General features: G+C 41.0%; 1 protein-coding gene across 4 annotated transcripts in view; it reads right to left on the bottom strand.

Annotated features, from left to right (window-relative positions):
• The window catches only part of RPS6KA2 (ribosomal protein S6 kinase A2), a 180,598-nt gene that overhangs the window by 129,892 nt on the left and 23,102 nt on the right, over positions 1 to 27,604 (bottom strand). The window contains exon 1 of one of the 4 annotated variants that reach the window (XM_081906845.1): positions 25,724 to 25,934. The exons of the other annotated variants lie outside the window; for them this stretch is intronic. Within the exon in view, the coding sequence (XP_081762971.1) occupies positions 25,724 to 25,747 (24 nt within the window). The 5' untranslated portion in view covers positions 25,748 to 25,934. Of the gene's footprint in view, positions 1 to 25,723; positions 25,935 to 27,604 lie in introns of those variants that run through there. 4 annotated transcript variants of the gene reach the window in all.

The raw sequence follows: 27,604 nt of genomic DNA, 5'->3' as shown, positions 1-27,604 counted from the left end.
TTGCATAGATCAATATTAAGCTTCTCCCTTTGTTTCCTTCTGTTTTATCTCACTTGGAGTCTTGGAATAAAAGGATCAATGGACCATCTAGCATTAGTCATAATCCAATGAAGCTGGAAGCCATTGATGTGAACTATGTAACATTAAAAGTACTCTTGACTTCAAGTTTGCTTTGTGGAGGGGATACAAACTTTAGACATATGCCTAGCATTGCCATATTTGTCTGAAAGTGTACTGCTACTACGGCATTTCTTGCCAGACTTCCTCCTTCCCTGGACTTCCAGAGCACTTGGCAATCATTGCCAGTGCCCAAGAGTCTTCAATGAAGTCAGAAAAATTCATTTAAGGACCAGTGGTGATGCTCCCCTGCACTTCTGCCTTCCAAAGCAAGCAAAAGTGTGAAGAATGTCAGTCAAAGCAACTTGAAGCAACTTAAAGCACTGAAATTTTGATAGAGTTTGTGTCTCGGATGTGTGAAGGGTATATAAAGCCTTCTGATTTTGGCTAGCAAGAGGATGCTTCCTTTCTGTTGCATTCTGGATAGTGCAACTTAAGTGTTGATTTTTTTTTTTTAAAGTCACAATTTCTGGGTGTGAGGTGGGAGCTGCAGGAGAAAGTTCGGGGGGGGACCCCAACAATCCCACCATATCCTTTTATGTTTTGAATGACAAATGGGTGCTATATTGATGCAATGTATGCACTACTCAACAAAAGTATGGGCATCAGTTCCTGTCCCACCCATTTTTGCCTCTGGTCCCCATACACCTCTAGAATGCTGCCCCGAGAGCCTGCCCACATGGAAATGCATCCATCAGGCTGAAAAAGGCTCCCCACCTCTGGCCTACATAATGCTGAATTTTGTGCATGTAACTAAAATTACAGCATCTAGCAGCAATTGTAAAGATCCAGAAATAGCTATACAATAAATCTGAAGGCTGTTGTTTTTTATCCCAAATTGCACTAACCACTCTTTTTTCTTTTTTCTTTTCTTTTGCATTAACCACTCTTTTTTCTTTAAGAAAGTGTGGGTTCAGTATGCATTATGATGTAGCGCTTTCTCATCTAGATTATTCATGAAACTGAAAATGAAGAGAGACAGGGGCCCACAAGTATATAATTTATGAGATCGTTGGTGCTTTGGATAGAATTACTAATATAGTTGTGCAGTCAAATCCTGTGTGTATTGTATTTGAAGTACTTCTCACTTCAGTAAACAGAACTAAGGTAACCATGCACAGGACTGCTGTTTTAAAAGTTCAATTAAATGCTGTTGTTCTGACCTGTCTACAGAAGGGACCCCATAAGGAAAGGCAGACCAGAGACTGCAGCACCATGGAAAGCTCCAAGTTCCATCAAAATCTGGAGGAAGATGGAGGATTTAGGCTGGCACTCTGTCTACCCATAACTCGCTGAGGAGTCCAGCATCTTTTGCATATCCTTAACCTTGATGTTCCTTCACTGCTGCTTTAGAACGGGAATGGGGAACCCGTGACCCTCCAGTTGCTGTTTGACTCCAACTCCTTTCAGCTTCAGCCAGCATAACAAGTGATTATTAGGGATCACTGGAGTGTCCAGCAACATTTGGGGTGCTTGACCCCTGCTTTAGAGTTGCTACACTAAAAGTAACAACCACAAAGACTCTGTCAACTTGATCCAAAGGTAATACAGTCAATAATAAATCGAACTTCCCCAAGCGCAGATTGCACTGTGAAAAAAGCAATGTGTGCGCCCCTTCAAACTCTATCAGATTCTAACTCGCTCAAACTGGCATGGAACATTCCTTTCCAGCCCCATAAGGGCAATCAATTGAAGGAGCACTTTCTCCCATACCAACCTCACTGAGATCTACAGATCAGCACCCTTAGTACTGGCATAGCAACATTTTTCTTGGAACGGTTAAAGCAGGCATAGGCAACCTCGGCCCACCAGATGTTTTACGACTACAATTCCCAACAATCCCTGACCACTGTTAGCTAGGGATCATGGGAGCTGTAGTCCCAAAACATCTGGCAGGCTGAGGCTGCCTATGCCTAGGTTAAAGACTGACCTAGCATCAAGAGAAGTTTATACTTTTCATTGATGTTGTGCATTTAGCTTGTGTGCCGTGTGGGGCTAGGAGAGCAGTCTTAAGAAAATAGCTATTTTGTAAACTTTAATATAGGCTATATACATGTGCAAATTAGGGGCTGACTACATAAGACAGCAAAATTAGTAGTAATTAAATGAGTCTCTTCCAGCCAAAATATGTTGTACAGGATTAGAAACTTGCTGAATTTGTGCAAATTCCACTCAGCTGCCTATTGTCATGCCATGAGGAATGAGGCTTTAAATAATTTGGGCTACTACTAATCCACTTGATCCGTGGAATAGAAAACAGCTCTAAATCAAAGTTGCAGATTCACCACCACAAATCATCTCAAATTGTCTGGAGGCAGGGCTACCGATTTTCATCGTAGAGTGATTTCCTGCCATCCAAATCTGCAAATGAAAGGGATTTCATTGTATTCTGAATGCTCATAATCACAGTCCCAAAACATCTATAAAAATGATGAAGGAAGGAAGACGGATGAAAAGATGAGGCAGTAAAGGAGCCGAGATTTATCATTTTAGTAGCAGCTCAGTCTGATAACCAGAATAAAACAAAGGGTGAGATAACCAGCACATTATGATTTTGTGACCAATATTAATTTAAGTTTCAAAACCAGTGATAGTGGCCTGATCATCAAACACTATGATAAAAATAACAAAAAACAAAACACCAAAAACCCTATCAAAAAGAAGGTGTGGGCTTCCCCACATACTGATGTTTAATATTCTCAGGACATAATCTGAGATGATGAATAGGAATATTATCATCACCAAAATACATTTGGCTAATCACTATCCCTGGCTTGAAGCCTTATGTGGATATTTCAGCTGGTCTAGAATGAAGGAAAGGAGAGCATTTTCATTTATATAATTTAATATATCATGTAAGATAGACAAACATTAGAGAATTCCCCTAATGGGGAAAAAGTGCAATTATTCTCTTAATATATAAAAATACGGGGAAATGGTATGTACTAAAGTATATGTTGCTCAGTTTCTTAAAATCTTCTCCCCTCTTCACTCATGCTTCAGTGCCTTCAACTATCCCTCTTTTCACAGAGGGAATCTTGCAGAAGTGGATGGGATATTTTGCCTAGCCTGTACATATATTATAGCTTTTGAGTGCTTCTCTGGTATGCATTCTAACATAAGCTACAAAATAATTCCTTCCATTTATACTCTCACCCACACACTCATTTTCCTAGCTGCTGCAGCAGCATAGTGGTGGCAGAAAGGGAAGGGGGAAGGTATCTCTCCTTCCTTCCCTCCCGCCCTTCTCATTCATACTGCAGTGCTACAGTGGGAAGCAGGGAATGGGTGGGTGTGTCACACAATAGGACTGGCACTCCCTTCCCGTCACATGTATTATCCACTTTTATTCATAATTGCTGGTCCCAATCCAAATTGAGAGCTTTCCCGTCACTACAACAAATTGTTTTAAAACTCGCTACTTCTTTGAAATGTAATCTTAAATATTTCCAGGACTACGCTGTAATTGCTGTGATGTGAAACAGGCAACCCTCTGGCTAAGTCCTAAGAGGAATTAAGTGGAATCAATCAAAAGCCTTTCCAAAGATACCACCTAGATTTTTCCAGATGACGTAATAAAATCGCAGTTTTAAAACCTCAAAGGCCACCAAATGATATAGGAGAAACCACAAGAAGGGGTTCCCCTGTATCAGGTTATCAGATGCAGATAACCTTGCAGACTGGAATTGATCAAGGAAGATTGCTTGACCAAGGAATGCTTGGAGTCACAATCCTGACATAAGCTCAGTCACCTTGCACAGAATGAAGAGGCTGGAGAATATAGGTAGCCAGGTTGGCAAAGGTTTTTTGCATGAGTCTGCAAAAGTCTAACTATTGCCTCCTTGAGAACAGATGACAGCCCACATCCCTTCCAAAACCAGATCCAGCCAGTTAATCATGGCTCACTTTCATGTTTACACACACTCCACAAAATCCACTGTCCTCAGTTGTCACTGATCTGAACATCATGCTAAACCGTGATTGGAAACTGGCTTGTTTCAAACAAACCATAGTCAATATAGGCCACTTTTAGTTGGCTTTGGATAATATGACAAGCTATGGTTCAGGGGGGAAATGGAAGTGAAAACTTCTAAGCCCTTCCTTGCAATGAGGGAGGAATGGGAGAGCATGAAGCCCAAGGCTTCCTGAGGCTCCTTTTCACTTAATTCTGGTTTGGCAACTATGCTACAATATTCAGTAGATCTCAGCTCCAGTTGGAACAGCCCATGGTTGTTTTCCTCCTCCTTGTAATTCCAAAGGAAACTTACCATTCTTTGGGGCTGCCATATGTCCAGATTTTCATGGACATTTCAGTGGTTTCCTAAAGAAACCCTACATTCTTTTAAGCGTAAGTATCACATTAGTAACATGAAAATGTATGCAAAGTTGCAGATAGTTGTGGTTCGAGGACCCGATTCCCCCCCCCCCAAAGTGGAATGAATACACAAGGACACGTGATATAAGGTTAATGGGCAAGAAAAGGCCACAACTTTATTGATTACAGCAAGTGAAAAGGTATTGGCTTAGGCATTGGATTACATCAGCTGACTCCACCCGCTCAGAGAGGGGTGAGTCTGAAACAAGGGGGTTTATTCACCAGTAGGTGGAGCCTGTTGAGGCTAATCCAACTATAGGCTCTCCCCTGATGTCACCGAGGGTCGTGCCATGGCCTCCCGCCAAGCAGGCAATGGAATACCCAAAAATTGAAGGCATAGGTGATGGCCACACCTAGCCCTTCGACACCACGGCACATTATTCCAATGCCTAACCTACCCACCAATACCACGAAAGTTGTGACGATTGCTACGAGGTAGGCGAAAAAACCAAAAAGCCTAATGCCAAATGGAAAAATTCCTACCAGGCCCCCCGGACAACCAGGGCGACCAACCTAAGGTCCATAGCAAGGCCAAGGGAAACTAAGCCCTGAGTTCAAAGAGAGTGGAGGGTGGGTGAATCGCGACGGGACGACGAAGAGTGAGGCTGAGGAGGGGCTGGCGCCGCCGTGTTAAGGCTGCTATACATGCACCCTCGGGGGCACCTGGTTGGGTGCCTGCCGATGGGTGTGGGCGCCAGCCAGGTAAGTGGGAGGCAGGGGGCTGACACCCCCTGCTAGAGGCGGGGCCCGGGCTCCCGCCCACAACCACTCCCCTCTCTTCAGGAGGAGAGTCTTTTTAAACAGTTTGTAGAAATCACAGGGATTTTGTTAATCACATGCCCCAAATTAAGAATTATTACTCATATAAGCTTGTGTACTGAGGTAATGGTTTTATCAGCATCTTCTATCCAAAAGTCTCCTACATGTCAAGTGCTAAATAAACAGCAGCTGGTTATAAATGTCATCCAAAAGAAAGCAATTAACTGTTTGCTTAGAATGATATCTATTTGTGGTCATGTGCAGTAGAAGTTATGGTAAACCAGTAAGTATAAATGTATATCTCTTCCTCTCTCTTTCTCTTCTTCTCTCTCCCATTTCCACACACACACCACCAAAAATCCTCTGGTGAAGAAATATAGATAGAATCATGATAACTACTTAAGCATTCACACATAAACTTTTTGTAAATCTTTCTAAAGCTAGTTGGCTTTGTTCCTTTTTTTAATGGAGAAATCCTACACTTCCAAAACTATGTGTAAGAGTGTTATTAAACAGTATCTGTCTTTTATAATATAGATATAGTTATATAGCTATATAGATATCATCAATCTGAGGTGGATTCTCTTGCTGATGCAACTAGGAAAAGAACTTGATCAGATACTATCTTGGAAATCTGAAATAAAGAATAGGATCAAATAATCTGATTAGCTAAAAATCTGTAAGAATGAATAGCATAGTGTGGCATGTTCCAAGTACTTCATACATTATTTTCTTTAAATCTGTGCACCAACTCTGCAAGACAATTTAGCATTCTTATCCCTATGTTGCAGATATTAGGGTTGCATTGAAGGATTGGGGAGTGTGGATGGCTGTTACCTAATGTGTTCATGGCTGAGGTAAGAAAGCAATTCAGATCTAAATTGAGGATTTCCTAATCTGTAGCTCAATCTCTTAGCTACTGCAAACCATCCATCTTTACCTGTCCACACTGGGGGAGAAAGATTTATAGTGAGGAGGGTGAATCTATTCCGGACATGTCATTATAATGAGGGTTAGTTTCCTATTGCTGTCCTGCACAGTGAATAGACAATGAGGCAAACCACATCTCACTACATTTGAGCCAATCAAACTACTGCACATACACAGAAATGAGCAAAGAAGAGTTTACTAGTGAATATTACTAGGAATGTTACTAATTACATGACAACATGTGTATTTATATTTTGGACAGTAAGGCAGAAGATGTCACCTTATCCCAGAAATCAACAGTATATGTGTTCCAATTCATACAGGGTTATTCTGTACACACATTGGGCCCCGACCTATTCATTTCAGCAAAGGGGTGCTGTTACCTCAGCTGCAACTTTTAAAATTGTGTTTTTACAGTAAGCCAGTAAAAACAGCTGTATTTTACACATAATGAGTCCAGCAGCTAAGCCAGGGTTACGTATTTTAACACTTTGCAGCAAAGACACTGGGTGGAGATTTTTAATCACTTATGCCTGTTGGTAGCAATGTATAGATAAGTTGGTGGTTGACTTTCCTTTGGGACAGAGCAGGGGTGGGGACTTCCACCCCAAGGGCTGAATGAGGCCCTCTAGTATCTCTGTCTGGCTCCTGGGACTTAGGGGTTCCTGATCCTCCAACTCAATATTCAAATTAAGTGGAAAGAGCAATTCAGAGATACAGACAGTCCAAGAGGCTCCAAACATAGCTACATTGTTCAAAAGAACAAGGGTTTATTGAGTGGCATGCTTCTCGGGGAGAAATGCAAAATATAGTTCCAGACTATGTTTTTATCTATGCTGTACTAGTGAGCTCTCACTTGACTGGAATTTTAGATTTGATCTATTTGGCAGCAAGGGATCTGACCTCATGTACAACTCCTTCTGCCAGGACATAAAAATGTTCCTCTTCCCTTGGAGATCAGTGAAAGTTATAGGGATACACACTCCGCTCCCTATCCAAGAGGACCACGTTGCAAACACTTAATGTGTAGAGCTCATGATCAACAGATTTTGTGTAATCATTATGACTAAAATCATTGACTAAAACACTTCATCTCTGAAAAACACTGAAAGCTCTCTTTCTTGAACAGCCGATGTTATCAACCAACTAAGGTCCTTTTGCTGAATTCTACAGCAAAAATTATATTAATCCTTTGATCCAGCACTTCACAATGTCACAGAGAAAGTTATTTTTAAACCATTAAATAATTCATTTGTGAAAGCAGACCTGTAAAACCTGGGAAGCTAAAAACAAACACAGAGCGAACTTATCATGCCTTTAATTATTATGAATCAATAGCTGAAATAATGGATCTGCATTATTGATTCAGAATACATATACTAATAGTATATGCAGGACATTCTATTCAAGAGCTTCACAGCACTAACAATAATGTTATTCAACAGGATCGCAAGTATTAGTATCACTGGTGTTGGCATCCTGATTTTAGAACATGAGAAGTAGTACAGGGTTCATGTCAGATTTGCGAAGAATGCCCCTTCTTTAGTAACCATGGGCACAGGTACCATCTGGGAGGGCAGTGGGCTGAGGGCCCCCAAAATTTTGAAGCAGGGGGCTGATTCCCCAAAAAAACCTGCAGTGGCCATACACACATAGCATGCAACAAGCTTACAGCCCACATGGTGTGCCCATGTCACTAGTACATACCCCATTGCATGTATATAACACAGTGCATTGTGTGACATGCATGACTAACACCAGCATGTCATGTGTGCATAGTGCAAGCACAGTGCGGGACATATGTGCATGACATCATCACTCACACATGCCCCACAGCGCCATCAACTTCAATTGCAGGTGGCAAGGCAGTGTCCTTGGTCACTGGAGATGAAGTATCTCACAGCGAACCTGAACCTCTGTAAGAGTGTGTGGGCCTTTCTAATTGTCTTGGAAGGGGTTAGAATTAGGTGTCTCTTCCTTTAGTGCCTTTTTACCTTAGCAAGGCACTAAAAGAAGATACTATAGAGGTAACATTTCTATTCATTATGTTGCTTCTTTAACCACATCTTTCAGCAGAGTTCAGTGGGGCAGTGCAGGTAGGCCACAGGTTCTCCATCCCAGTTGTAAATTACGACTTCCCTTGATCTGGATACTAGACTTCTGTTGATGCAGCCTAGAATAGCATGAGCTTTTTCGGCTGCTGCATTACCCTGTTGACTCATGTTAATACCCCTAGATCCTTTTCACATGTAACACTGTTAAGCCAGGTGTTCCTCCTTATATTTGTGTAGCAGATTAATTCTACCTAACTGCAGAACCTGACATTTGTCCCTATCGAAATTCGTTTTGTTAGTTTTGACTCAGTTCTCCAATCAGTTACGTAATCTTGAATCTGAGTATAACGATCAAGTCCTATGACAAAGTATCTCTTAAAATCTAGCTGGTGTGACGGTTGCTGTGCATAAGGAGGAGTTCTTCTGTTTCTGCTCACCACTAGGCACTTATTTTCCTGGACATGCACATGCACCCCCTGGAAGGAGCGTGTGCCTGGGGGCTGAGGTGTGGAGGGTGAACAAAGGCTGTGTCTAACCCATGCTGCCCACACCACTGGAGTGACCCCACCACCCACCAGAGCCAAGCAGGGCCATGCTGCACCCCTGCCTGCCCATGGCCCTTGGCGGGCGCAACAGACAGGCCCCCAAAGCGCACACTCATGCTGCCCTGCCAGCCCCACACTGTTTTAGGATGCTGCAGGTCTGTGAGAGGAGGATACAACAGGCATGGGCCCTGAACAGGAAGGGTGCATGCCTGTTGCAGCCCTGCAGCATCGCAAAGCGGTGAAGGGTTGAGTGCGCTCCTCGGGCTCATACTCCAAGGGCCACAGGCAAGCAGGGGTCCAGTGGCGCAGAGCTGGCAGAATGGTGTGGAGCAAAACACACCCTCTCAAAAAATGTGACTGGGGTCGCCACCCTTCTCCATGTGATGCCACTGTTATTTTAACCACACCACCAGAGGCTTTCAAAAAATGGCCTAAGATTCCTACCTAGGTCTGTTGACTTGCTTGTTAGTATGCATTTCTGCAGCCAGTGAAATAGTATGTGTGAATAAACTGGTCCCCAAGGGGAGAATTTCATGCTGTTTATTATGTAATGAGATGGTAATGTGTGGAGTAGGAAGGGTTGTAAATAATTCACCCAGATGGGTCATTATGCACCTGCTATTTATTTGTTGCCCACTGGGTGTTCTCTTCCAGAGGAAAGGGAATTTGGAATTGCAGCTCATGTCTTGTAAGTTTGATGTACTAAGGCTGGGGAGACTGGCATGTTTAGCCTACTCAAGCGCATTTCCCTATGCTTATTGCTGGCAGGGGGCGGGGATTGTGTGGGAAAAGGTGGAGAATGTGATATTTTTTGGTAATCAATTCATTTAAATAAGCTGTCATATGTCTGTTGCTTATTAAGCACCTGCTGATAATTGCCAATGGATGTGGCTTCCAAAAAAAGAATCCAGTTTATTTGCAGCAGAGTGTTGAGCTCCAGCAGAAAGAAGGCTCCAGTCTGGAGAAGGATTCAGACTACAGCAACTAACCAGATTGTTCAGTCTTATTCGATAAAGCAATATTCATAAGTGTTTAATAATGAACAAAATAAAAACATCAGACCCTGAACTCATATTATATTGGGATTAAATGATTAAATTAAAGTCTATTTTCTGAAACTGGTGGTATTATTATTATTAGTATTATTATTAAAAATTTGCATTCTTCCAAAGATCTCAAGGCAGTTCACAACATAAAAATACAAAATGAGAACATAATAAAACAAAAATGAACAAATAACTCCCCTCCCACAGACACATTTAAAAGGCCACAGAATGTTAATCAGCCAGAGGTCTGGTTATAGAAAAGCATTTTCTCTTGGGGCATAAAGATATATAATGAGTCACCAGGTGAGCCTCCCTGGGGAGAGCATTCCACAAACAATCACCACAGAAAAGGCCCGTTCTCCTGTTGTCATCCTCTCATGGAGGAGGCACAAAGAAGAGCCTCAGATGCTGATTGCAGGGTCCAGATCAGTTCATCCATGATAATAGGATAAATACTACTTAATTAGCATTTTTCTTTAACGATGGTAGCATAGAGGAAATGTCTATTGTGGCTTCCAGTACATCCGCTGCATAAAAGGAAACAATATATATATTTGCTAATATATTGTGTGGGTGTTCTATGTGGGAGCATTTTTGTTACACAAACAGAAATCTTTTCTGGCACTCTGAACCTAGTTAGCTGTGCATTTGTACTTTGTAAACATCGAAACAGAATAAAATATCCGGATCCTCAAAGAGCAAAGTCTAGCCAGTGTTATTACCCTGAAGCATTGGTTCAACTTAAGTCCACATTATACACCAACAATACCCCAACACAGTACTGTGGAAAATTACTAAAATCTGCAATAAACTTAATTATAAACCATTCCAACTGTACAAGCCAATTGCCAGTTATCACTTAAACACCTGAGATACTTATCTCTTTAGTTTGTCAAGAGTTTTTCCCATGATTCAAAGATGAAATGAACATGATCAGCCCATGGAAGCTTTTGCAGAGGACTTTCATTGATTGCTGAGAGTGTTAACTTTTATATATTGTATAAATAACGTTTGGGAACATTTTGATAATAGTCCACTACAATCCAAATTATTTGTTTTGGAGAAACATATAACCCATGCAATAATAATAATCTAGCATGGAGAGTGTCAGTCACAGTACAAAAATCTTTCGTAAATATTCCCATTCTCTTTTAACTGCCAGCACTTCTAAGTTGTTGCTATTATGGATTGATTCAACTGCATACCAGCAAATTCCGGTTACACAATTAAAGCTGATTTGGTGTTATTGATTGGGGGGGGGATAATCCCTGTTGTCCATCAATGTGTGACATTTGGAAAGCATACTTAGGATTTCATCAGTTAAAATTCAAGTAGTTTGCATTAAGTGGTTCCTAGTCTTTCCTCTTTCTTAAGCACATATGAAATGCCTTGCTGGATCAAACCAAGATCCAGCATTCTTTAGAACAATCCCAACAACTAGTGAGGAACTAGGTAGCCAACTATGATTGGCTAATAACCCACCAATGTACTACAATTTACTTTCTGCCTATCCCTGGCATAATTAATACCACCCAATCAATATGATGAGCTGTACCAACAGTTTACCAAACAGCAGTGTTAGAGGACATTCGGCACAGAAACATGTGTGTATACCTTTAAGAAGTTTCTGGGATTAATTGGCTGCAGGTGACCGTTGCTATAAAGGAAAAAAGCTGAGTTTTGTTGCCTCGCCTGCAGGAATAACATCCACCAGAGCTTGTGTTTATTTGTTTAGTAATAAAGTCTTCGTTTTTCCATTTGGTGTTTTTACACCTATGTCTCCTGGAGTCACTCTGTCCTCTGCCACCGGCTGGCATCCCCCTCCAATAGGTTATGGGCCCAGTCCCCAGTCTTGAGTGGGCAGAGACAGAGCGTGAAAAGAACCCAGAGACTGGAAGCAACTCAGCGTTTCTCAAGCAGCTGGCTGTGTGAAGGCATCAGCAGGGAGTGTCTGTTTGGGACCAGGAGCTGAACATTTCTTCAAGCCACGTGTGAGTAAGAACTGAGTGGAAAGCTGAAGGCTGGGTGGTGCCATGGCTGGACTTGGAGCTGGAGCTCAAGGGGGAGCTTCCTATTTTCCAGTAGAGAAACTGGGAGAGTCCAATTATATGTCATGGAGTTTACAGATGCAGGCGTTTTTAAAGAAAGAACAATGTTGGACTGCAATTGTTAACCCTCCTGTAAAAGAGGAGGATGAAGAAGTAGATGAAGCAGACCAAAGGCTGGAGGACAAAGCCTATGCCAATTTAATTCTGAGTTTAGAGAAGTCTCAGTTATCTCATGTGCGAGACCTTGAAACAGCAAGTGAGATTTGGCAAGCACTGAGAGCAATACATATTAGAGACACTGCTGGCAGCAAAATTACTCTAATGAGAGCTCTGTACCGAGCCAGACTAAGTGAGGGTGAATGTGTTTCAACACATCTTCAAAGAATGCGTGATTTATTTTCACAGTTAAATGAACTTGGGGAACATTTTTCTGAACAGAGAAAAGTTTATATTGTGCTGTCTTCACTTCCTGAGTCATGGGACAATTTAGTGATGACTCTGGAAGCAATCCCAGAAAGCCAATTAACAATGCATTTCTTAACTGGCCGTTTGCTTGATGAGGAGGAAAGACGCCATGAGAGGAAGGCCACAACCCCTCACCGTAACTCCAGAAATGGGAGGCAGTCCAGTAAAAGATATGCAACTGATGAGGAGCGGCATCCTAAAGAGGTTGTAGACCACAGAGAGGAAGCAGCGTTCACAGTTAGAAGATGCTATCGTTGTGGGTCAACCAAGCATTTAGTACGACAGTGCACTGTGTCTGTGGGAGAAAATACAAGACAAGGGCGGCCTGCGTTTGCTGGGAAGCGAGGAAACAGGAAGAATCGAATCCAGTATGTTTCTGCAGCAGTTCGAGGCACCAGTCACGACGTTGGACAAGACTGGATTTTAGACTCAGCAGCAACAAACATTTTTGTCAAGTCTGCACAAACCCTTGTAGAAAAGCAGCCTTGTAAATCTGTAAATGTAGTACTAGCTGATGGAACAGCGCATGAGTCAGCTGGAAAGGGTAGTGTGAATATCAACTGTTTAAGTACCAAGTTTACCAATGTTTTATGTGTACCAAGCTTAGAAAATAATTTGCTTTCAGTTACAAGTCTTGTTAAGCAGGGATTTAAAGTAACCTTTTCTGGTTCAGGCTGTAGAATAGAGAAAGCTGGAAAAGTGGTTACAGCGTCGCTACAAAATGGTTTGTTTGTTTTGAAAGACCAGCTAGTAAGTGAGTCTGGGGCATGTGTTAAAGCCTGTAATAGAGCCTTGCATGATGAGTGCCAGCATCTGTGGCATCGTCGTTTGGGGCATGCCAATTTCCGCAGTATTGCAAAAATGCCAGAATTAAGCAAGGGAATTAAAATGAAAAAATGTTCAGTTTTTCTAGACTGCAATACCTGCAAGGAGTCTAAAAGTAAGCGAGGGTCTTACCCTGAAAGTACTAGAATTAGCAAGAGGCCATTTGCTTTAGTACATTCAGACCTTTGTGGGCCATTTGCAGAGTCTGAAGGAGGAGCAAAGTTTTTTTTGGTTCTTGTGGATGATTATAGCCGGTATACTTGGGTATATTTGTTAAAACACAAAAGTGAAACTGGTCAACTGATTAAGAATTGGATCAACTATATAGAAAGGCAGTTTCCTTACAAAGTTACCCAGTTACAAAGTGACCGTGGAGGCGAGTTCATGTCTGAAGCCCTCCAAGTTTGGTTGAAAAAGCGTGGTATTTGTCACCGTAAATCGTGTCCTTTTTCACCTGAAGAAAATTCAGTTGCAGAACGCAAGATAAGATCTTTACAAACAATGTTAGATTCAATGCTATGTGATTCTGGCCTATCCAGGAAGTATTGGGGAGAAGGAATTCTGTGTGCTAACTACATACAGAACAGATTGTTTCATTCTACCATAAACAACACCCCTCATTTTTTGCTTTATGGAAAAAAACCCTTTTTGGACCATGTTAAAACTTTTGGTTGCTGGGCTTGGGTTCACATCCCAAAAGGACAGAGAAGGAAAGATGAGCCCAAGGCAAAGAAACTTAGGTTTGTTGGCTATCAAACTTGGTCAAAGGGGTATCGTTTTGCACTAGGGCGTGGCAGAGTTGTAATATCAAGACATGCAGAGTTTTGTGAGCAAGATGGTTGGGTTCGTTTACATGGAAATTCAGAAGTTATGTTATATTCTGATAATACAGATAAATTTGTGAAATCTGAGGAAGATAAGCCACAAATTAAAGAAAGTTCTGAAAGTGACAGTGATGAGGATTCAGGGGATGAGGATCCCAGTACACAATCTCCTAAAGCTGAACCAATTTCTCCTGAGCAGGATGAATCAAAAGGGGAAGATAGTTCAGAGGGGGAGAGTGTTCAAGTTAGAAGGTCACAAAGAAGCAATAAGGGGGTACCTCCAGAAAGGTTTACTATACAAGAAGCTAAAACTGTTGATGTGAAAAAGGAACCTCGTGATTATGAGGAAGTTTTAAAGTTACCACACCAGGAAATAGTAAGGTGGAAAAATGCAATGAAAGCAGAAATGAAATCTTTAGCAGAACACGATGTCTTTACCATTGAGCCATTGCCAGAAGGAAAAAAGGCAGTGGGCTGTAGATGGGTGTATAAAATAAAACACTTGGCAGGTGGTGATGTTAAGTACAAAGCCAGACTGGTAGCACAAGGCTTTACTCAAAGAAAAGGTGAAAGCTTTGATGAAACCTTTTCTCCTACTGCAAGGAGTGAAAGTGTACGCTTATTGTTAGCTCTTGCAGCACAACGTGGGTTTAAGGTAAACCATTTTGATATTGAAACAGCTTATCTTAACGCAAATCTGCAAGAAGAAATTTTTATGAATCAAGCGCCAGGTTTTGAGGCAGGAGAACAGAATTCTGTATATAGGCTGAACAAAGCAATTTATGGGCTCAAACAGTCAGCTAGAAATTGGAACGAATGTCTTGATAATGCTTTAAAAAATCTTGGTTTTAAAAGAAGCTTAGCTGATAACTGCTTATACACTAAAGGAAAGGGTGATAAACAAGAATTGTGTTTGTGTTATGTTGATGATTTGCTTTACTCTACAAAAGGTGAAAAGCAAGTGAAAAAATTTGCAGAACAACTAAGAAAGGAATTTAAAGTAAGAGATTTGGGGCCAGTAAAAAATTATCTCGGTTTAGAAATTCAAAGAACAAACGATGGAAGTTTTTTGTTAAGTCAAAAAGACAAAATAGTGGAGTTACTTGAAAGAAACAATATGCAAAACTGCAAGGGAATAAAAACCCCAATGGAAATAGGTTTTTTCAAAAATGAAGAAAAATGCACAGAACCTGTAAATCCTGAAATGTACCATTCAATAATTGGAAGTTTATTATACATTTCATTGTGGAGCAGACCAGATTTGAGTTATGCAATTGGAATACTAAGCAGACTAGTAAGCTGTCCTACAGAAAATGCCTGGAAAGGTTTAAAACGTATTTTCCGGTATCTAAAGCAAACACTTGATTATTGTTTAAAATTACCATCTTCAGGGTCCACAAAATTGCAGTGTTACGTGGACAGCGATTGGGCCAACCTGCCTGATAAAAAATCAATTTCTGGAATGGTATTTCAATTTGGAGATTCTTTAGTAGGATGGAAATCCAAAAAACAAACTATAGTGGCCACATCATCAACTGAAGCCGAATACTGTGCATTGTCGGAATTATGTAATGAAGTAAAATTTTATGTTCAGATCCTCAAGGATATAGACGTAGAGTGTAATTATCCTATTCAAGTTATGGAAGATAATCAAGCCGTAATAACCTTGTCTGGATCTGACCTGTTTAGAAACAAATCAAAGCATTTAGAAATTAAATACCAAAATGTAGCTGAAAATGTAAAACAGAACCAGATAATGCTGAAGTATTGTGAAAGTACACAAAATGTGGCGGATGTATTTACAAAAGCGTTAACCCTTGAAAAACATACACGACTGGTAACAAAGTTGGGAGTTGCAGTGTGTGATATGTAAATATGTTCTTTTCTGTTTAAAATACTATTGTTTCTGTTTGAATGAGAGGGGGTGTTAGAGGACATTCGGCACAGAAACATGTGTGTATACCTTTAAGAAGTTTCTGGGATTAATTGGCTGCAGGTGACCGTTGCTATAAAGGAAAAAAGCTGAGTTTTGTTGCCTCGCCTGCAGGAATAACATCCACCAGAGCTTGTGTTTATTTGTTTAGTAATAAAGTCTTCGTTTTTCCGTTTGGTGTTTTTACACCTATGTCTCCTGGAGTCACTCTGTCCTCTGCCACCGGCTGGCATCCCCCTCCAATACCCACCACACTGAGTAATTTAAGGTGGCTTAAATATAGTTGTAAGAGCATATGAAACCTATATTGGTATTTTACCAGTTTTACAGTTATTAGTTTTCCAACCATGGTGCAGGGAATGTTCTTTGAGAGATTCCTAGGCCTTCACAAAGAGCTACAGCTTCCCTGGGAAGAGGGAATTATTAAGCTAGTTTTAAAGCCTGTGTTGTACACACACCCTTCAATTAACCTGATATGCATAATGAACACACAAATACTACCCTCATAAGAGAAGGAGTAGAATGACGAGGGAGATGATAATGATCAGTCCAAGCTGCAGTATAAATCGTATCTTAAAATAGCACCATTGCTATATCTGTCTGTGACTGCTAAAAGGACATAACACATAGCTTTAAAATAAATCAGTCATCAAAGCACACATTTAAACCTCCCTCAAAAGCAAACAGGAGTGAGTGAGTGTTAAAAGCACACTAAAACGACTGAACACCAGTAACTACCAAGAAATAGATGTTCCACTGGGATTTATTTATTTTTAATCTCCGTAGAGTCAAAGGCCAACTGCACATACTTAAAGATAAATATTGTTTCAACTAATACTTTGCAACATTTTAAATTCTTTTTCACATGAGTAACAACAAACATTGTCTAAGACACATCTATATCTATTTAACAACTATTTCAGCTCACAGCATTCTTGTCTAGCAGAACCATCTTATCCTGGAGTTATGCCCTCTTGTGACAGAGCGGTTGTGAAATCTTCCTTGGGCTGGCAGAATACAAACTTATGCCAAAGTTATGATACAGCTGCACAGGGGGAAGGCTGCACCAGTGGAACTCCCATGCCTGTGGGGTATCACCGACTTAAGAAAGGAAATGGGGAGTGATTGAGTGTTGCAGGGTAGATTGAAATCAGAATGCAATGCTTGTTCCAGGAATGGGGGAGAAATTTAATCTTGTTTGCATTTTCTTGAACAGAATCAGAGCCTGCTGGAGCAAGCCACTGGTCCATCTACTCCACCATCCTGTTCTTACAGTGGTCAACCAGATGCCTATGGGAAATCTGCAAGTCGGATCGGAGCACAAGAGCACTCTTCCCTCCTGCAGTATCCAAAAACTGGTATTCAGAAGCCTTATTGCCTCCAACAGTGGAGGCAGAGCATAGCCATCATGGCTAGTGGCTCTTGAGAAACCACCTAATTCACACTTCTCAAACTAATACACGAGGCAAAGCACAGCTATCCTTCAAAATTTGCACACCTCTGAATTTAGCAATGCAGTTTGCCAACTAAAGAATTATTTCATTATTATTACATTTACATCCCACTTTTTATCCAAAGATTTCAAGGTGACATACACACACCTGAAGCAATGTTTCAAAAATGTATATATTGGGGGAAGAGTGCATAAAATGAAAATATAGGATAAATTGCTTTCAGAAAAGTGTACATTAGTCAAAAGCTGCGTAAAAATGTGTTTGTTGGGAGAAATTTCCACTAAAATGCTTATGAACTTTCATAAGGACTTGCTGCAACTCAGCTTGTTCAGGTCACGCCCAGTTGTACCCATGATTCCAGGAAAATTTTACACCAAAAAAATTAAGAAAAAGAGCCAGTGGAGAGCCTCAAGCAACTGCCTCCCTCTATCTCCTACAGACGATAAGCCAGACCAGAAGAGAATATTCTGGCACTGACACCATAGCCAATCGCAGCAAAACACCAGGTGTCTATAAGCCCCAACCAAGGAACACAGATCACATAACAACAAGAAGACATTGACTTGTTGTGTCACATGTGTCATAGCGCCAAATCATTTTGCTCCCATTATTCTACAACTGTGAGTTTAAAAGTGTGAACTTGGTGATGGGCAACTTTGATGTAAGAGCACTTTGTTGTTTGTGCAAGCAGTCAAGGCTAACTGAAGTGTGACAGACAGACTGATAGTTTTCACACACACTGCTTAGAGGTATCTTGCTGCTGATCTCCAGGCATCAGCATCTGCTCTCCTGGGAGTCTATAACCAGGAATTGAAGCAGTAAACTTTTGCATATGAAGTCCACAGAGCTAGATCTCCACACAGAGCAATACCTAATCATAGGAAATGCTTTTGACTCTCAAGGCTGTTACACAGCTGAAACTATAACCTCACCATCGATAGGAAATTGGTGATCTTAGGGTATAATAATAATAATAATAATAATAATAATAATAATAATAATAATAATAAATTTTATTTATATCCCGCCCTCCCCAGCCGAAGCCGGGCTCAGGGCGGCTAACAACAATAAAACAGTACAAAAGTACAGCACAAACAACACTCTAAAATCATTCATTATAAAATTAATTTTATGTAATATGTAATAGTTAATTACAAGAGAGTCAGCAATAAAAGGAATGTAACTTTAGTGTCTATAGTGATAGAGAAGAATAGATTTGCAAATACGTAATGAAGAACAATCAGGCTGACAAAATACCATGTGTGACTTCTCTGATACAGCTTTAAAAGACTACTCACAGTCTTGCAGATTTGTCTGGATTTAAAGAGAATTAAAGGATTTTATATGTGTTTTGGAGCTTTGTTCTGCTGGCCAGTTAGAATAGCACTATAAAACTGCCAACATACATTACTATAGTATGTATAGTACTTCAGGTTTACAGTTTTAAGGTAGCATTTCAACTACCAACCAATGACAAATATGCCCTTCTTTGTGTGCCTCCTCCTAGAGAGGTCCGGATGGTGGCAACACGAGAACAGGCCTTTTCTGCAGAGGCTCCCTGTCTGTGAAATGCTCTCCCCAGGGACGTTCGCCTGGCACCTTAATTATACAGTGGTACCTCGGGTTACAGACACTTCAGGTTGCAGATGCTTCAGGTTACAGACTCTGCTAACCCAGAAATAGTACCTCGGGTTAAGAACTTTGCTTCAGGATGAGAACAGAAATTGCACGGCGGCAGCGGGAGGCCCCATTAGCTAAAGTGGTACCTCAGGTTAAGAACAGTTTCAGGTTAAGAACGGACCTCCAGAACGAATTAAGTTCTTAACCCGAGGTACCACTGTACACCTTTAGGCACCAGGCAAAAGCATTTCTTTTTAACCAGGCCTTTGGTGGATTTGATTGACATCCTATGCCCTTTTAAAATGTGGGGGTTTTTTGGGGGTAGGGGGGTTATTGGGTTGTTGTTGTTTTTATTTTGATTATGTATTTTGCTGTTTTATATTTTGAGTTTATTCTGTGAACCGCTCTGGGAACTCTGAGTATAGGGTATATTAATATTAATATTAATATTAATGTTATAAACATTATTCTAAAAGAATTTTTACATCATTCAGAAACTGTACAGGCAATTAACATTTAGTCTGTATCACAGTTTGGAAGCATAGGAAAGCCCAAGCCAGCTGTCAAAGCAATTATGGATATACCACTAATGTGCATAAGCTAGCATTTATAGTTACAGACTTGAGGCTTAAAATTCACTGCTGTGCTCTACAGGTGCTTCCAGACTGTCACTATTTGGGGGCTGGGATTCAATCACATTGGCAAATTCAGGTTGTGTAATTAAAGTTGTTTGGGAGCTCTTGTACAACAAATACACTTTACCCCAAATCTGACTTACTGCAATAAGGAAAATAATGCAGAAATGCACTGCAGGATAACACTTGAAGTAATGTCACATAACTTCACCATAAACAAATCAGGATTTTTGCTCAACAAACAAGCCATCTGGAAGTGGTCAAATAAATCACATAGTCAGAACTGTATACCTGAAGGAGCGTCTCCACCCTCATCGTTCTGCCCAGACACTGAGGTCCAGCTCTGAGGGCCTTCTGGCGGTTCCCTCACTGCAAGAAGTGAGGTTACAGGGAACCAGGCAGAAGGCCTTCTTGGTAGTGGTGCCTGCCCTGTGGAACACCCTCCCATCAGATGTCAAAGAAATTAACAACTATCCAACTTTTAGAAGACATCTGAAGGCAGTCCTGTTTAGGGAAGCTTTTAATGTCTGATGAATTATTGTACTTTAATGTTTTGTTGGAAGTTACCCAGAGTGGCTGGGGGAACCTAGCCAGAAGGGCAGGGTATAAATAATAAAATTATTATTATTATTATTATTAACAATGGATGGTATAAGCAGAGTTGAACCTCTGAGGACCAGAATACCAATGATCTTCGGTGGCTGGTGTCTTCTTGCCTATGCCACAGTGGTTTTCAGAGTGGAATGGAAGGTGCTGTGTCATTTTATAATTTGCTGCGTCTCCATTTTATTGTTGTGTATTGTATTCTGGTGTTGTTTATTGTACAGCAAATACATTGTTGTGTTTATTATATTATACTATCAGCAGGACAGGAGGCTATCTCCCATTACATCTTCCCACCCCAGTACTAAGGGTAGCTTACATGGTCCCCTCCAGATGTTATTGGATTCCCAACTCCCATCAGCCTCAGCAGTCCTGCTGATGATCAGAGATGATGGGAGTTGTAGTCCAACAACAACTGTCCTTTGTCCCAATGGATTTCAGAATATTGTACAATGATACATGAAAATACCTCAAGGGTGGTATGTGCTTGATGGGGCAAGAGGGAAATAACTGGGGAGACTTCCTCTAAATTTCGACCACATTATCTCCACAACTTGGACTCATCTCCTCTGCGACACTGTCATGCTGGCCTTTACTGGTAGGGACACTGCCATGGTAAGGCTGCTATTGCTCCATTTGGCGCTATGCAGAGCAGCATATTTCCCAATTCTGTTCTGGGCCGGGTGATTGTAGCATATGGCAGGCAATTGTGCTGGTGTACTGGTGTACCTCTTTCCCCGGCTTACTGGGATATAGGGTTGTTATTTTGTTAGACTGCATGAAAGGACAAATGTGCTCCCATACAATGGAAAAATATTAAGTCATGAGAAAAGAAGTGATACTGATGGGAGATCATTCTGAATGCCAAGACAAAATGCACTGGAATGCCATAATAACCAAAATTGGCTACATCTCCTTTAAAAAATAAATTAGGGGAAAATAAGTACAGGTGCAATTTATTTTTCTCTTAGGAGGATGAAACAAATGCTAGAGAAGTGCTATGCTGATGAACTAACATTGTAACTTTAGAACAAAGTTAGTAATATTATATTATCTATATAATATGAGTATGAGTAAAAGGGATCCAACCTGAGGGCTGGGAGAACATTAGCTTTTTTGCTGCTGCATCACACTGTTGACTCATGTTAAGCTTGTGGTCCACCAAGACCCCTAGATCCTTTTCTCATGTATTGCTAGTAAGCCAGATGTCCCCCATCCTATATTTGTACATCTGATTCTTCCTGCCTAAGTGCAGAACCTTACATTTGTCCCTATTGAAATTCATTTTGTTAGCCTGTGCCCAGTTCTCCAATCTGTTAAGGTAATTTTGAATTCTGATTCTGTCTTCTGCGGCATTAGCTATCCCTCCCAGTTTGGCGTCATCTGCAAATTCAATGAGCATCCCCTCAATATCTTCATCCAAGTCATTTATAAAGATGTTGAACAACAACGGGCCCAGGACAGAATCTTATGGCACCCCACTTGTCATTTTTTACAGGATGATTAGGAAACATTGGTGAGCACTCTTGGGGTTTAGTCAGTCAACCAGCTACTAATCCACCTAACTGTTATCCCTTCCGGTCCATATTTTACCTGCATCTCTGCAATAATATAATGGGGAGACTTTCTCAAAAGCCTTGCAGAAATCAAGATACACTACATCCACAGCAACCCCCTGATCATCTAAGCTCGTAACTCTATTAAAATAAGAAATGAGATTTGTCTGGCATGACCTGTTTTTGAGAAACCCATGCTGGGTCTTTGTAACCACAGTATCCTTTTCTAAGTGCTCACAGACCAACCATTTTATTATCTGTTCTAGGACCTTTCCTGGTATCGATGTCAGGCTCAGCAGTCAATACAGTGGTACCTCAGGTTAAGAACATAATTCATTCTGGAGGTCCGTTCTTAACCTGAAACTGTTCTTAACCTGAAGCACCACTTTAGCTAATGGGGCCTCCCTCTGCCGCCACGCTGCCAGAGCATGATTTCTGTTCTCATCCTGAAGCATAGTTCTTAACCCGAGGTAATATTTCTGGGTTAGCGGAGTGTGTAACCTGAAGTGTCTGTAACCTGAAGCGTCCATAACCCGAGGTACCACTGTAGTTACTTGGGTCTTCTCCCCCCCCCCCCCCGTTTTTGAAGATGAGAACAACATTTGCCTGCCTCCAGTCTGTAGGGACCTCGCCTGTTCTCCAAGAATTCTCAAAGATCATAGACAAAGCCTCTGAGATTACATCGACAAGCTCCTTTAGTACCCTTGGGTGCAGCTCATCAGGCCCCGGAGGTTTGAATTCACTTCCAAATGCTCCCTACTACCTCTTTTTTATCTTGGGCTGCAGCTTCCCCCTTACATTGTTTATTCTGTTATCACCAAATTAGGCACTCCTTTCCTTTTGGGCAAAGTAAGTGTTGAACAGTTCCACTTTCTTTCTGTCATCCAGCAGCATTTCTCCATCTTCTCCACACAGAGGACCTACTACTTGCTACCAGGCATTTTTTTTTGGAAATCCCTCATAACACCAGTAGGTTTGACTAAGAGGGAAAATACTTCTCACTCAGTGACAGATGACAGCGTTGAATAGACAAATAGAAGGTCTAAGCTTTCTAAAGAAAGGCATTCAAAAACAGATGCACCAAAATGAGTAACAATTCTGAAGAGACATTTTGTATTTCAGTTCTCTATAGCTCTCGTGGGCTGGTATCTGTAAAAGGTTTCAGAGATGAATCCAGCTACTGAAATTGCTTACTTTTATCATTTTATTTTCAGACCAACATCTTTAAATAAAATGAGGACAGAAATGTAGTACCTGTCATCACGTAGGCAGCAATTCCCTATTGATCTAATACATTATATGTCTGAGGCATTTTCCCAACAGGATGGCGGCAGCAGCTGCACAGGAGAGTTAGCTTAAAGTTCTAGCTTTCAGGCTCAGAATAACCAAAATGCCTGCTTAGGGTTCATCCACACTTCCCTTTGTCCTGCAATTTCTTCTGTTTCGTCCATGACTTCTAGGCACAGATCTGGGAGGCTTCTCTTTTGTCCCACTGACATTTGTTCCAATTCAGTGGTAAACAGCAGGTTTTCCCAGAGAAAGTGGACCAAACCAAAGTGTGGATTCGCCCTTAGTGTAAATTATCCATAAAATGCAGTGAAAGGAAGCTGGATAAAATTCAGATGATGCAACAGAGTTCATGGGTTCCTGCTAAAAGCTTTTTCCTAATGAAATCTGTCCAGGCACACATACACATCTATGTGGACCATTAAAACCTAACAGGCTACTCACAAAATGAGATGGGTTGGAAATTACCAAAACAAATTATTACTAATAGCTTAGGAACAAAATGGTGACATTAGATGAGCTGAGAGAAAAAAGAAAACATGAAACCCCTAAAATAATATATATTATTATTTCTCACACCAAATATCCTCCTTTGAAAATGTCTTATAGCAACGCATATCTGTTCAGAAGTCCCAATGCATTCAACTGGGCTTATTGCTAGATCCCTGACAGTTAGTAGGGATAGGACTGCAACCTCAGTAACTTTCTTGCATATACACTTTGATCCTTCTAGAGCAGAGATAGCTAATCTGTGCCCATATGGATATTATGGGTGTTGTTGAACTACAGCTCCCATCAGCCATGCTGGCTGGGTTGATGGGAGTTTTGAGTCTGGCAACATGCAAAGGACAGCATCTTAGCCACCCCTACTATATATAATGTGGCAACTACTAAAAAATGGACACAATCATCTTCATTCAGGGATATGTAATGTACCCTTGAGTAGAAACATGTGACTGTACTTTAAATATGATGTGTGCATATTCACATAAGTATCAGCCATTTGTTAGGTGCAGGCAAATAGTAATGTGAATAGTGTTAGGTCCTGAAAATGAATGCAAATACTGAATTACTATGAACATGTACCCTAAGAATCCAGGAGAATATGAGCTGCCATTTTATGGTGAGAATGGCTGGATTCAAATAGAATAAATAATATATATATAAGAACTAATTTCACCCTGAAATCCTCTCTTTCTCTCTCTCCACACACAAAGCTACTCAAGGCAAGCAGGCATATTGAAATCCTAAATCCTAACAGAATGAATTGTAAACAAACAAGAATAATCCTGTTTATATCATAAAGAAGCTACACATAATAACAATTTCAAAATATTGTCCTTGATCCTATCAGAGATAGCCATGCATTCAAAAATTCATTTTAGGACAGTAAATAAGACTGATGTTTGAAAGTGAATACTGTTTGTTGCTAGGCAGTTATAGTCCCTATGTTCAAATAAGGTGCAGAAATAACAAATTAGCAATGATAGTGGGATTTTAAATAAGAGCCAAGACAGGAAGAAAGGCAGACAGGACATTAAACTGGTTCACAGAACCCTAAAATCCAGACTCTGAGACCATGGTTTGTGGTGAAGCTGAAAAGAGGCTTGTGGTTAAGTTCTCTCTGATCTGCAACCAAGGCTAGCTACAGCTTGTGGTTAGTAAGGACAGAACTTAACTCCAAGTCCTAGTTTGGAAGACACACAAAACAAACCTTGGCTTAGTTGGGCATGGCACAGTTGTAAAAAGGATTGGGGAGGAGCAAGGCAGCTGTAAGTTCCTCTCAGGGAGTCCACATGTTTGCAGTCTCAGTAAGCCATAGTTTGTCTTACAATGTTGTGGGAACCAGCCCTAAATAAAGGTTATGCGGCTGCATTCTTCCATGAATGTAGTATTTTCATTTTCACTTTTAAATCTCTGTTACATTATTACATTCTCCTTTTTTGCATCTGTGATCAGATAGCTCTCAGTGTCTTTGGCTGTAATATGGGGCATATCACCCAGCCCACCAGCTGTTAGGCTGTCTTATTGCCACCCCTAGAAGTACAGGCAGTGGCTATTTCTCTCTCTCCAAAATTCCTGTGCAGGTGAAGCAGAAAGCCTTGGAATTTTGGCACCACAGGCAGGTGGCTCACCTGCCGAGATGGTTGGGCTAGCCTGGCTTAGGGAGACAATTAAGGAATCTGCAGTTTTGGGGACTTTTGCTGTTTAAATACTGACGCTAATCATAAATCGTATATAATTCTTCATGAATGAAGCACATTTCCCTTTTGCATAGTTGAGAGCTGAATCATATTAACTTGAGTTAAATCTTAAAACCAACATTTCCTACAACCCTCACTTTAATTTCAGAGTACCAGGAAAAGAGAGTTAACTGCACTCAGGTTCAAAACTTGGATCGGAATTGCGTAGGAATCCAGCTATGTCTTTTCTCCTCTTTCAGATTTTCTTCCTCTCTCACACATAAACAAGTACCTCACAAATAGCTATAAGCAGCAGCAGGCACTGACAAACAGCAAAAATAAGTGCAAAAGGAAGCATATGAGCAGTTTTAAGTAGAAATTAGTAGAAACGTTTTTCATTCTACCACATTCATGCAATTGTGGAAAAACAAGAGAAGGGATCAATTTCAATAGAACAGAAATACCTTGCCCATGTATATGATTCTCATATGAAATGGGTGGATGCTCAGAGACGTCTAACAGATATATAAAGCTGAAAGCAATGGAAGGCTTATCTCTCTTTTTCTCTCTCTCTCTTCATTCCTCCTTCCCCTTGTATTGATGACTCAAGCATATGTTCTCTAAGGACAAAAACTTCCACTGGTGATAGTAGTCAAATCAAATGGAGATTATTTCTTACAAGCTATTACAAAGCAATAATCAGGCAACATAAAATCCTCCTATATTCTTGAGGAGGAATATATAAGGTTATTCCCCTCCCCTTTCTAACATTTCAGAGAAGACATTCAGATATGCATATTTATAAAGTGCTGGCTGAATATTAGCTGCACTACATAAATGCAAATGAGAAACAGCCAACAACGTAGTTTACATTTTTCATAATTTTTCACCCTCCAATTTACAAAAATGAAAATATGTTTTCATCATTTTTCTATCCTTCCTTATAACACTTAAGTTCAAGTGTTTCTTGCCAGCTTTAAAAAAATTCCCTTAATGCAGTTACTAAGTTACAATTTACAACACAAATGGCTTATTTATTTCATTAAATTTGTATAACACCTCTATTCTCTCATGGAACCCAAGACAGTCACCCACACAGCTGCGCACTGATCAGACTCAGACTTGTTTAGCTTTGGTAAGGTGGGCAGCATGATGGGGCGGCAGTCCTCACCTGAATGCCAGTCATTTGTGCTGCTACTTACTGGGAGATAAGCAGGAGAGGAGACAGGAGTGGGGTCAGAACGGTGCAGATGCAGCAAGAGAACCAATCCTCTTCGCAAGCAGCAGTTGAGTAACCAACTGGAGGTCTGATGAGCCCCCAGCCCAGTGGCGTAGCGTGGGGGGTGCAGGGGGGCCGGCCGCACCGGGCGCAAAATCTGAGGGTTAGGGTTAGGGGGTGCAAATCCACAGGTTAGGGGGCGCAAATTACTTGCCTTGCCCCGGGTGCTGGCAACCCACGCTACGCCACTGCCCCAGCCCCAGTAGGCCATCTGCTATTAGGTGGCTTTGGGGTTGCCTTCAGACAATACCCTGGCATACCAGTATGAAGATTCACGACAGTGCTGAGAGCACAGAACTACTCAGAGACTCCTGTCACTATTTTGAATCACGGAAAGGCAGATTGACATTACTAATATGGATGGAGTGTGGCACTGGAAAGATCCCTATGGAAGAAGAGTAGCCATGAGGATAACACCTTGGTACAAGAGCTAGGAGAGAGATACATTTGCGGGTGGAAACAGCTGAAGAAATGAGAAGTTCCTTCGTGGGATTTTAAGCCTACTTCAACTCTCAAACCAAAGTAGGTGCCTTGAGTGTCCCAGGCCTCAGATATTCTCACTTGTAGACTCACCCTTGGCTCCTTACATTAGTATGTTTATCCTGCTTCCAAAGCAAATTGGGATTACCGATGCTAGGATAGTGTAGAAGAAATGGCTTTGAAAATGTTATATTTCTACACAGACTCTGTGTATATGTCTGAATGTAAAGTGTGACTGTATGCACTGCTGTATGACACTGCTGCATATTTATGCTTTTTCATGTTGGACTAGCATAAATAAGTCTTTTTTTCCTGGGGGGAAAATTATTCCCTTCTAGCATGTCTGATAAAAACAAACAAACCACATGGTGTGAACAGGGCCCTGACGAATATCTATCCCAGTGTGTGATTATACAGTAGCCCATAGATACACCTTTTCACAAGAGAACAGGTTGCTATGGGACACCAAGCATCACCAATAATCTAGCTGCTTTTTCCACTCTGAATAATGCTGAGCGTTTTTCTGTTACACCCACATTCACTTTATCTGACCAAAACAGTTGCTCAGCAATGAGCCACACTAACA

Source organism: Podarcis melisellensis, assembly GCF_964234715.1.
Source record: "Podarcis melisellensis genome assembly, chromosome: 3".
NCBI lineage: Eukaryota > Metazoa > Chordata > Lepidosauria > Squamata > Lacertidae > Podarcis > Podarcis melisellensis.
The sequence above is the reverse complement of the archived record's forward strand: the minus strand, read 5'-3'. Positions and strand labels throughout refer to the sequence as shown.